Source organism: Myotis davidii, unplaced genomic scaffold (assembly GCF_000327345.1).
Source record: "Myotis davidii unplaced genomic scaffold, ASM32734v1 scaffold295, whole genome shotgun sequence".
In the NCBI taxonomy this organism is placed as follows: domain Eukaryota; kingdom Metazoa; phylum Chordata; class Mammalia; order Chiroptera; family Vespertilionidae; genus Myotis; species Myotis davidii.
This window is the reverse complement of record NW_006286683.1, coordinates 652,843-664,296: the sequence shown is the minus strand read 5'-3', so window position 1 is coordinate 664,296 and position 11,454 is coordinate 652,843. Positions and strand designations below refer to the sequence as shown.

Here is an 11,454-nt window from a genome sequence, read left to right as displayed (position 1 = left end):
TGACATTTTCAATGTCAACATGCCGCCAAAAGAAACCCTCCAGGTGACAGGTGCCGGCCGTGTCCCCGGCTCTCTTTCAGGAGGTGTACGTGGGCAAGGAGACCCTATGCACCATCGACGGCCTCCATTTCAACAGCACCTACAACGCCAGGGTCAAGGCCTTCAGCTCCTCTGGCGTCGGGCCTTACAGCAAGACCGTGGTCCTGCAGACGTCGGACGGTGAGCATGGGGGGGTCTCCGGGGGAGAGACAGGTGCGGGCTCTGTCTCCGAGCCTGCGTGAGAGCCTGCTAGCAACTCCCCTCCCCCCTTGCTGACCAGCTCCCCCCCTGCCTCCTTCCTTTCCAGTGGCCTGGTTCACCTTTGACCCCAACTCTGGGCACCGGGACATCATTTTGTCCAACGACAACCAGACGGCCACCTGCAGCAGCTACGACGACCGGGTGGTGCTGGGCACGGCGGCCTTCTCCAAGGGTGTGCACTACTGGGAGCTGCACGTGGACCGCTACGACAACCACCCGGACCCCGCCTTCGGGGTGGCCCGGGCCAGCGTGGTCAAGGACATGATGCTAGGCAAGGACGACAAGGCCTGGGCCATGTACGTGGACAACAACCGCAGCTGGTTCATGCACTGCAACTCCCACACCAACAGGTGCGCTTTGCCCTCGGCCCGGCCAGCGTAGAGAAAGGGCGTCCCAAAATTCATGCAGGATTTGAATTTTGCGTGAGCATTAACAACAAAAAAATAAAAGCCTAATTGTACTTGGTTTATTGAATCAGATTCTAATATCTGTTGCCCTTTGGTTTCAATCCCTTCCATTTGATCAGCATCATCAAGTACTGATTATGTCCCAGGAGCAGGGACAATGAAGACCAATGAAGACTGCGGCTTTGCCTATGTGCCAGCAAAGCCGTTGACCCAATGTGCTATTCCATACATAACCCTATCCTGTATGCTTTATGAAGCAATAAAAAAATTACAATTTTTAATTATAAACCTGTGTTTTCTATCAAAATTACTTCTTGCGTGAATTTTGGGACACCCTTTATATTTAGGCGATTGTCCCCGAGCCACCCCGACATCCCGGGCTGGGTGTGGTGACGGCCCCACGGGGGCTTCTCTCCGCAGGACGGAAGGCGGCGTGTGCAAGGGGGCCACTGTGGGCGTGCTGCTGGACCTGACCCAGCACACCCTGACCTTCTTCATCAACGGCCAGCAGCAGGGCCCCACGGCCTTCAGCCACGTGGACGGGGTCTTCATGCCGGCCCTCAGCCTCAACCGCAACGTGCAGGTACCTTGCCCGCCCCCCAGGGCCATGGGCTGCTGCCCCTGCTGCTTGGGGGACGTCCACGGGGCATCTGGGCGGCTGGGTGGTTCTCATTCCAAGGCGAGAGGTGCAGATCCACTCCTGGGGGCACACGCGTGGGCCGCGCCTGAGTGACCTGAGCCCACAGCCCCGCGATGCGGAGATGCGGCTGCCTGTGGGCACCGGCAGCAGAGGGTCACACGTTGCCGTGTGCCCTGGGCGCTCAGGGCTCGCTGGGGCACCCTTGCCCCCCTCACCCACCCCGCGTTCCTTTCCAGGTCACTCTGCACACAGGACTGGACGTGCCAACCCACCTGGGGCGGCCCAAGCTGGCCGGCAACTAGTCCCCCCACTCCCGCCCCACAAGGGTGTCTGGGAGGAGCCCGCCACCCCTCGCTGAGATCAACAACCACGCGGGCCGATGGATGACCACGTCGCGGTGCCCCCCCGAGGCCCCTGAGTATCTTAGAGACATGTTTGCTTTGGGGGACGGAAGATGGGTCGCAGGCTGGGCCTGCCGTGGCCGCTGTGGGTGGGGGACACGGGGGTGAGCTCCCCTCGTTCCCCCCAGACGGTTCAGTACTCACAGAGGACCTTGCTCCTGGGAGTGAGAAGGGATCGGGGTGTATGGTTTCCTGCCATCTGTTCCCAAAGCTTGTCTTGTGGGGAGGAGGGTGGAGGCGGAGAGAAAGGCAAACTTGGTGACTGTGGTCCTGAGAGCAGCAGACAGGAGACCCTATGGCCCGGTGTCCCCAGGGCCCGCCCATTGCCAGGAGAAGGTCTTGAGCTTTTGGGTCCTGGAGCTTCAGTGAGTTCTGCCACTTGCAGACGAACCAGGATCCATGGGAAAGGGCGCTACGCATTCATGCGATCCTCAGCCGCTCGCTGAACTGTTAAACGCCTTCTAAATGGTTTCCTTAGGTCCCCCATCCCCGCCCCCCGCCTCTCTCTCTCTCTCTCTCTCTCTCTCTCTCTCTCTCTCTCTCTCTCTCACACACACACACACACACACACACACACACACACACACACACACACACACGCAATCGTCTGCTGAAGTGAACCCACTCTGTCCTTAGTTCCTAAACAGAAGGAAATCCTGGAACTGGAATTGGAGTGACCAGGTGACACACCTCCACCTGGGGGTGGCTTCTCTGGAACGGGCTCCCCAGTGATCTGCAAGCTGTCCCAGAGAGCTGGCCACTGCTGCTCTGAGACCCAGCTGTCTGCCATCATGAAAGCACCATGAGCAAGAAGCGGCCGCAATGGCAACCGGGCGGACGGGACCCCCCTGAAGAGGCAGCAATACTGTTCCTTGTCCCCCAGCTTCCCGGATGGGCCTGGGTGTGCTGAGGCCACAGGGAGCACCCACCTCCTCCCTCCCCTCCCTGCTGGGAGCACCCACCTTCTGCCTGGAGACCCATCGGAGTCAGGTCCATCTCTCAGAAAAAGATCTCACTCCTCCCTCACCCCCTTTGTGTCCCCCGCACCTCCCTCTGCAGGTGGACGAAACCTCCCTCATTTTTGCAGGAATATATTTTACAAGCATTTTCTTTCTGAGGCCGGGGAGCGACTAGTCTCTTTGCTGGATGGGCTTTTTCTATAACTCAGTCCGGACACCAGCACCACCGGTGTCTACTCGGCTCCGGCCGCTTGTCAGACACCGCCCTTGCTTTCCGAGTGACGCTAGCGCCCTGCAGACCCTGCCTCTGGTCAGCAGATCCGACGACTACGATCCTACCTCGAGCCCCCGCTCCTGCTGCGGCCACAGGGTGGCCAGCTGGGCCAGCTGCCCGGTGGCCTCAGGAGCTGTCTGGTGCTGTGCCCAAGCCTCGCCCACCAAGGTCCTCATCTGTGCAGCCGCCTCTCTGCTCGGCACCCACAGTCCTCAGTTTCTCTCCTTCACCGCTGCTCTGGGTGGACTCAGCCTGGAGGGGAGAGAGTCCTGAAGACGGGGGACACAGAGGCCCCACGGCTTCCTGGACCCGCAGAGCCATGGCCGGCAGGGCCAGCTGCACCAGCTTTGGGAAACGTCTCCTGGAAACGACGAAGCCAGTGCCCCGGGAATAGGAGCGCAGCTGGGAAATCAGGCAGGGCTGCCTGGTGGAGGGGGCCTTTTACCACAGTGGAACCCAGATGGGAGGCGGGGAGCTCCCCGCATCATCGGAGCTCTGCGTCTTTGGAGGGGAGATGCCCAAGCTCAGCCCGGACTTGGTGTCAGCTGGGAGAGCCAGCACCGAGGTCCCAGGGAGAAGGGACGTTCCCACAGTTTCAGGTGCCTCTTTGGGAAGAAAAATGTCCTGAAATTCAGGGAGAAGCCACCAAAACACCCTGCCCCCTCCCACCGCGGCCAGCAGGCCGGGAGGTCCCGTGGGCACCAACACGGGATGGTCCTCCCTTCCCCAACTCCACCGGGAGCGCAGAGCCATACGGCTGATGCCAGGGACGGCGCCCGGCCGTCCCACGGCCACCCCTCCTGTCTCAGCATAGGACACCGTTCAGGGACAAGAATGGACGTGGGAGGGAAGCCAGGTTCGTGCCACACGCAGTGTGTTTGGGGGTCGGCAGCTCGGAGCAGGGACTCAGCAGCCCGTGGCTGTGCGTCACCCTCCCAGGAGGCCCTGGCCATCAGAGAAGCCACGGGCCGGGGGCATCTCATCGGCCACCGAATCCCCCGACCTTTACACCGCGGTGACATTCTCCTACGGAAAATTATATCAAGAGGATGCTCTGTTGGGCCGGCGGAGGAGTAGCCTGGTCCATCTCCCCAGAAGTTTCTGCGAGAAGGGAATTCAGAGTCGCGTCCAAGGTCAGGCTCCTCGCCTAGCCGATGATGCCTCGGTTTCGGTTTTGTACGTAGTTCCCCCGGAGTTTGTCCTTTGCTGGTGAGCAAGCTCGGGTTTTCCGTGTAGAATGAATCTCTTTAAAAAGTTCCCAATCGCATCTCACTCCTAGCCTCCTAGCCGCTAATTCATAACAAGCTAAGACCTTCCAGTGGTTCTCAACCTTCTGGCCCTTTAAATACAGTTCCTCATGTTGTGACCCCCAACCATCAAATAATTTTCATTGTTATTTCATCACTGTCATGTTGCTACTGTTATGAATCATCATGTAAGTATCTGATATGCAGGATGGTCTTAGGTGACCCCTGTGAAAGAGTCGTTCGACCGCCAAAGGGGTCGCGACCCACAGGTTGAGAAGCGCTGCTACACAGCCCTGCCTGTCCCCTTTCTAACCAGGGTAACGCCCCCGATGAAAGCGATCTGACCCGTGAAGGAATGAACTAGTCATGGGAGACGGTTCCAGGCGGCCTCTCCAGCCCCGTGTGCAGCCTGTGGCAGTGGGCACAGGCCTGTCCATCCGGGCTCCTGGTGCCCTGCCCCCCACCGCCCAGGACACTCTCTCAGGAAGGCAGCGGAATGCAGGACCCGTGTGCACTTTTCCCGGGCGTATATTTTTAATTATTTTTTTAGCCCTCACCCAAGGATATGATTCCATTGATTTTTAGGGAGAGTGGGAGCGGGAAAGACAGAGAGAAACATCTATGGGAGAGAGACACATCGATTGGTTGCCTCTAGAACGCACCCGACCTGCAACTGAGGTTCGTGCCCTTGACCATGCCCTTGACCGTAACTGAACCCAGGACGCTTCGGCCCACAGGCAGATGCTCTACCCACTGAGCCCCAGGGGCTAGGAGGCTAGGAGTGAGATGCGCTGGGCTCCCAGACATGTCTGCTTTTCTGCCTTCATCCTGATAGCAAATGTAGGACGTGGGCCCCTGTGGAGGCCTGTTCGAGCCCAGGTGAGGCCATGGCTTGTGGAGGAAGCCGCTCTGGCCCACGGGCCAGGCTGGTGCTGGGTTTCTCAGCCTCAGCACTGCTGACTTTTGGGGGGCGGGGGTGTTAGTGCCCGGGTGTGGGACGTCCTGTGCACGGGAGATGTTTACAGCAACCCTGGCCTCCTCCCTCTAGTGCCAGGAGCAATCCCCAAGTGAGCTGTGGCAACTGGACGCATCTACAGACCTTCCCGGGCGCCCCTGGCTGGGAACCCCCGGGCTGTGCTAGTGGTTTGCCGGGATGGGGGCGCCCCCTTCAGTGTTACCCGGAAAACCTACATCACAGGCTGCGGGCCTGGGTTTTCATACCCGAGACCAGGCTCTCTACGGGTCTGCCCCGTCCTGCCGGCTGGGGTCAACTGGGACGGACAGATGGACGGATGGACGCCAACCCGTCAGGCCTCAGCTCCGATTCCCCAAAGATGCCCCCGCCCCCACCCCCATTCCTGGAAACAAAACTCTTTCGTTGTCCTGGCAGCTTCCGAAGTTCCGTCAGGTTCCATTCGATGGTATTTAAGTCCTCGCTGATCCTGGGGCACCTCGGGGCTCCTGGGCACAGAAGTCCCGCCTGTGGCTGTCTCCATTCCTCCCTGCAGGTCCTCCTCGGAGAGAAGGGATCCTGGCAGCTTGACGTCTGTGGACTGGAAACTAGCCGGGAGCCCGTGGGGGCAGGATGTGTGGGCCAGACACCACGTTCAGGCCTCGGGGGCTCATCGGAACCTGGCTCTGACCTGGTTCAGGTCCGGGTGGGGCCCGGTCTCTTCAGTCCTCCGGTGCCTCGGTATCCCCACCTGAAGAAGGGGCCCGTCCCCCTCACCTACCTCCTCTGCTCTACTTTGAGGCCTAGACAAGAACGCGTTTTCCATCAAAACAGGACGGTCTGTCATCTGTTGACTCCAGGCCAGCGGTTCTCAACCTGTGGGTAGCGACCCCTTTGGGGGTTGAACGACCCTTTCACAGGGGTCACCTAAGACCATTGGAAAACACATACATAATTACATATTGTTTTTGTGATGAATCACTGTTTTAATGATGTTCAATTTGTAACAATGATATTGGGGGTCACCACAACGTGAGGAACTGTATTAAAGGGTCGCGGCATGAGGAAGGTTGAGAACCACTGCTCTAGGCTAACGGGTCGCTTTCAGTAAATCGAGCCCAGGTGGTGACTCTCCGGAATGTTCTCCGACCATCCCATCTTCCATCTGAGCCTCTGATGACAGTATTTTTGCTGTTAATCAATCCTCACCCGAGGACATTATTCCATTGATTTTTAGAGAGAGTGGAACCGAGAGGGAAAGACAGAAACATGGCTGGGAGAGAAACACAGGGATTGGTTGCCTCCTCCACTTGCCTCGATCAGGGCTTGGGCCAGGGAGGAGCCTGCAACCGAGGTCCATGCCCTTGACTGGAATCGAACCTGGGACCCTTCAGTCTGCAGGCCGGCGCTCTATCCACTGAGCCACACAGGCGAGGGCTCTGAGGACCGTATATATTGCACAGCTGCCTGGCCTCTCGGGGCAACGCTGACATTTACAGCAGCCTTCCTCCGAGGCTGGGAAGCAGCCCCCCGAAATTCTCCATCACCACGAGGCCTCTGTGCTCTGCCCGCGACCCTGGGCACAGCCCCACGCCAGCACTCCTGCTATTCGTCCCAAAGGCATCGCGGGCGGAAGTTCCCTTCCGATACAGAGAGAGATGCACCCCTCTTTCTGACTCCTTGGTTGCCTTAAGATCTGGTATCTGAGGGGTCCCCGCCCATAGTCTGGCTCCTTTGTCTCCAAAGATCTCGGCGGGGGTACATTTGAAACCGGGGTCTCAGAGAGAGAGGGGTACAGCGCTAGGACTTCCGTCACTAAGTGGGTCCCCGGCTTTTCCCTTTTTCTTTTGTTTTTCTGTGAAGCCTGAGTTTATTTCTATATAAAAATGCTCAAGAGACTTTAAAAAGGCCCAAAGGCATCCGGGTTTAATTTCAGATCGTCCCAAAGTGGCGTCTGTCAGTCTCTCCTTTGGCGAGGCTTCCACTGGATCCTTGTTCATGAAGCACCTCGGTCACTCTAGCTGGATCGTGGCCATTGCCTGTGACCCCCGTCTCTGTCCTAAATGGCCGTGGGGTTCTGAACGAGGAGAGCGTCACACCGGAAATCAGCTCAAGACGCCTGCAGGTTCCACACGAATGTCCTCTCTGCGCCATTCTTCGCAACCAGGCCCAGGGATTGCCAACTGGAGTAGCGGAGACCGCGACGAGCGTCCCCTGCAGAGACTGGGATGAAACGTGGCCCTTTCAGGCCGGAAACCAGCGGACACCCTCCAAGATGAAAACACTCCCCGGCTTTTTCAATGAGCGACATTGACTCCAGTCAGAAGGAGGAGGTGAGAGTGGAGACCTGGCGGCACTGGTCCTCTCTCCAAGGGCACTGCTCATTGAGGGCGCTGGTCCTGGGGAGGGCCCTGGGGGCTCCTGGGCTGCGAGGTGGGCAGCCTCACCAGGCCAGGCCCTCGGGAAGGCTCTGAGAGTTCACCGTGCGCTTCAGGTTTGGGACAGTGACGGCTGGGGCCCTGCGAGCAGGAACACAGCGGCTGCTGCCCCGGGAGTTCCGCCTGGGGTCCTCCCACTCCCGGGGACCACCCCCGGCCCAGACCACCTCAGTACCCAGAGGAGGGCAGGCTGAGCAGAGCAGAAAACGTCTGATGCATGACCCAGGATTGCTGCTTTCGCACTAAACTGTTGTATTAAGCATGAGAGATGTTTGTTGACCGTTGGCAGAGGAATTTAAAGAGTAACGAAGCGCTTCGTGTCCTTGTTTTCCTGCCTCTCTTTACCTGGTCCCTCCCTCCCCTTCTCCCCATCCCTCGCATCCATGTTGTCACTGGTTGGTGGTGTTTGGTGGCAGCCCTTGGTCCCTGAGGTGTTCGAGTTCCACAAGAAGCCCAGAGGGGGTTGGGAGGGCTTTTTCTAATTTTTGTATTGGTGCCCACAGCCTTTGTATTTTTTGGATTGCAGACACTGTGTTTTCTGGTCTTTGGGGGTTGGTGGAACTTTGTGTACTGCCTTTTGGAAAACCTGAGTTTTACCACGGTCTCAAGCAGATTTGAAATAAATTCTTTTGACACTGCCAGCAACTGAAAGACGAGGTGTGGTCTGTGATGACTGCTGGGCGCGGGTCTGCCCTTCCCCAAATATATAAAAATAATTGATTTGAGAGAGGAAGGGAGAGGGAGAGAAACATCAATGGTGAGAGAGAATCATGGATAGGCTGCCCCCTGCACGCCCGCCACTGGGGATCGAGACTGTAACCGGGGCCTGTGCCCTGGCCGGGAATCGAACCGTGACCTTCTGATTCACAGGTTGACGCTCGGCCACTGAGCCACACTGGCCGGGCTGAGGGCTTTTCTTAAACGTGCCGCAAGCTGTGAGAAGCCCCTCTCAGCCAGGGCGAGAGGCTAAGAAACGTGCTAGCTCCCCGGGGGTTGCTATAAAGAATTGGCGGTCGCTTACACGTAGGTTCTAGGACACGAGTCAAATGCACCTGCTATTTCACAGTCACGGCCACACACGCCCCAAAGGGTGAATTTTATTTACGTTCCTTCCTGTGAAGTAGACTTTAGACACTTGAGCCTGAACATGGAAGCTGCTTTTCCCACAAAATAACTTGACAAATGACCACATTATTAGCTTTCATGATAGTGACATCGAGTCGTTTTTAGAAAATTAAATGGCGATTGAAAGCTAATTATTAGCCCTTCCAAATCAGTACATTCCTGAGAAATCTTACGAGCAAATGCACAAAACACCAGTGAAAGTGACACTCAGTGACGCGCTGGGAAAATTAAACGTCTTCCGCCAGGTTCACTTCACATGCGCACGGCGCGTGGCTGGCCCGACGTGGCCCCGCAGACACATGAGCCCCAGAAGCTTTCCCGGTCCTACCTGACTTCCCCTCAAAGAACAGTCAGGAAGCAGGAAATAGTAACGGTCTGGGGTCCGGCCGGCCCAGCCTCGGTACAGGGCTCCCCGCCCCTCTGGCTCGGCAGCAGCTCACTTAGCCACGCGGGACGAGTTTATCTTCCTGATGTCGACGTGGCTCAGGATCAATGTCCCATTTTTGAATTTTCCAACCTGGCCGATCCGTCCACTTGACAAAATGCTAGGAGCTGCTTTCTTCTTCTTGGATTTCCTACGTTTAAAGAGAGAGCGACCCTTTAGTACAGTTCATGCTGTGGTGACCCCCAATGACACTGTACAAGTTGAATACCATTAAAGCAGTGATTCATCACAAAAACAATATGTCATTATGGATGTTTTTCCCATGGTCTTAGGCAACCCCTGTGAAAGGGTCATTCGACCCACAGGTTGAGAACCGCTGGTTTAGAGCCAGGCTCAGAGGGTTGCCGCACCATTGGCCAGACCACATGATGGCTCCCGCAAAGCCCCGCCCTCCATGGTCTTCCCTGGTCCCTCAGACACGCCAATGGCCGCAGGGTCTCTGGACTGGTTCCTTCCACCTGAGCTTTCCAGCTGCCCCTCCTCTTCCCCCAGGTGTCACCTCCCTGTCACCTCCTTGGACGACATCCGGCCTGCCCCCAGGCATCTCCTTTCACAAGGCTGCCTTTCAACCTCTCACAGGGCGGAGCGGAGCGGAGATGCCAGCTTGGCACCCTGCACTGTCTGTTGTATGTTTTGGTGTGTTTCCCTCACCACAAGGTCAGGGCCTCAAGGGTAGGGATGCCTCCAGGTGCTCATGGCTGCACACCTAAGCCGCCTACATGCCTGGCACGGCCAGGACACAGGCCAGCTGAAGGCGAGGGCAAGTTCGCTGGAGCCCAAGAAAGAGGTTGAGGTAACAGAAGCCAATTTTGAAACAGAAGGGGGGGGCGGCGGAGAAAAGGCACTAGAACAAAAGCTAAGAAACACCCATAAGCAACACCATCAGTATCAGTTATTAGATCACGGCGCTCTGCCTGGAGGCCAGCCACTCCCCACGGGACTGGGGCGGCGGTCACACCCGCAGGGGACAGGGGACAGGGACAGGGGACAGAAGTCTCTGTTGGAAATGCCAGCCTTAGCGTTTCCACTCATCACTCGGTGCGGATCTTTGGAAACAGGAGACGGGAGAAGGTCCCCGATCCAGTCCAAGGTCGCTGCTCGAGGTGGGCAGCTGACTCAGTCCTGTCTTCCCCTCACAGGGGAGCCCTGGGACAGGCTAGACCCCCAGCGACCCCCGGCCTTACCCCCAAAACTCAGCCACAGCTTCCCCATGCCGTCCGCCCTCCCGCCGTGTGGGGTCACTCACCTGTCCTCCTGCCCTTTCCTCTTCTTTTTCTTGAAAATGTCTGTGTCCTGGGCCTGTTTCAGAATTTGAGACAATATATGTATCAGACATAGCAAGAGGTCTGTGATCAAAAGCCGAGATGCTATTATCTTAATCCTTTTTGAGTAGACACATTAAAAAAAGACTCAAAGTTTCTTCCTAAAACACTTTTGAGAACATGGAAGGCCATTCCAGAGAAGACTGACGACAGAACTGTCCACTCCTCTGCCCTGGCTGGTTTGGCTCAGTGGAGAGCGCGTCAGCCTGCAGACTGAAGGTTCGATTCCTGTCGGGGCGCATGCCCAGGTTGCAGGCTCCATCCCCAGTGGGGGGGGCGTCGGGGCGCATGCCCAGGTTGCAGGCTCAATCCCCAGTGTGGGGTGTGCAGGAGGCAGCCGGTCAGTGATTCTCTCTCATCACTGATTTTCTACCTCCCTTTCTCCCTCTCCCTTCCTCTCTGAAATCCATAAAAATATATTTTTAAAAAAGAGAGTAAATGCAAAAGCTATTTAAAAAAAGTCCACTCTCCATTTCAGATGAAAGGGAGTAGAACACCCATCCCCTGTGCAAAGCCCCCGTGCACTGACCAACACCAAATACAAAAGAAAGAACCGAGTACAGGAAACCGATGAACGCAGCTGACAGGATCTGAACAGGAGTTTGTGGCTTCAAGCAAACCGCCATGCAAATACACCAGATCACTTGGCTGCATTACAAAACGCGGCTGACCTGAGGAAGTGGATTTGGTCCCTTAACTGTAGAGTCTAGACCAGTGATTCTCGACCTTCTGGCCCTTTAATTACAGTTCTTCATGTTGTGATCCAACCATAAAATTATTTTCGTTGCTACTTCATAATTTAATGTTGCTACTGTTATGAATCATCATGTAAATATCTGATCTGCAGGATGGTCTTAGGCAACCCCTGTGAAAGGGTCATTTGACCGCCAAAGGGGTCGCGACCCACAGGTTGAGAACCGCTGGTAGACCTAGCGCAGTTTCGT

At 56.7% G+C, this 11,454-nt stretch overlaps 2 protein-coding genes across 2 annotated transcripts in view; one reads left to right on the top strand and one right to left on the bottom strand.

Moving 5' to 3' along the window:
* Nucleotides 1–4,349, top strand: part of TRIM67 (tripartite motif containing 67) — a 13,249-nt gene extending 8,900 nt beyond the window's left edge. Inside the window, exons 7-10 of the mRNA XM_015560589.1 lie at nt 81–219; nt 347–650; nt 1,128–1,290; nt 1,584–4,349. Coding sequence (XP_015416075.1) covers nt 81–219; nt 347–650; nt 1,128–1,290; nt 1,584–1,649 — 672 coding nt within the window. The 3' untranslated portion in view covers nt 1,650–4,349. The remainder of the gene's footprint in view (nt 1–80; nt 220–346; nt 651–1,127; nt 1,291–1,583) is intronic.
* A 4,327-nt stretch (nt 4,350–8,676) lies between these two features.
* LOC102756274 (chromosome unknown open reading frame, human C1orf131) overlaps nt 8,677–11,454 on the bottom strand; it is a 13,741-nt gene continuing 10,963 nt past the window's right edge. The window contains exon 8 of the mRNA XM_015560588.1: nt 8,677–9,318. Coding sequence (XP_015416074.1) covers nt 9,180–9,318 — 139 coding nt within the window. The 3' untranslated portion in view covers nt 8,677–9,179. The remainder of the gene's footprint in view (nt 9,319–11,454) is intronic.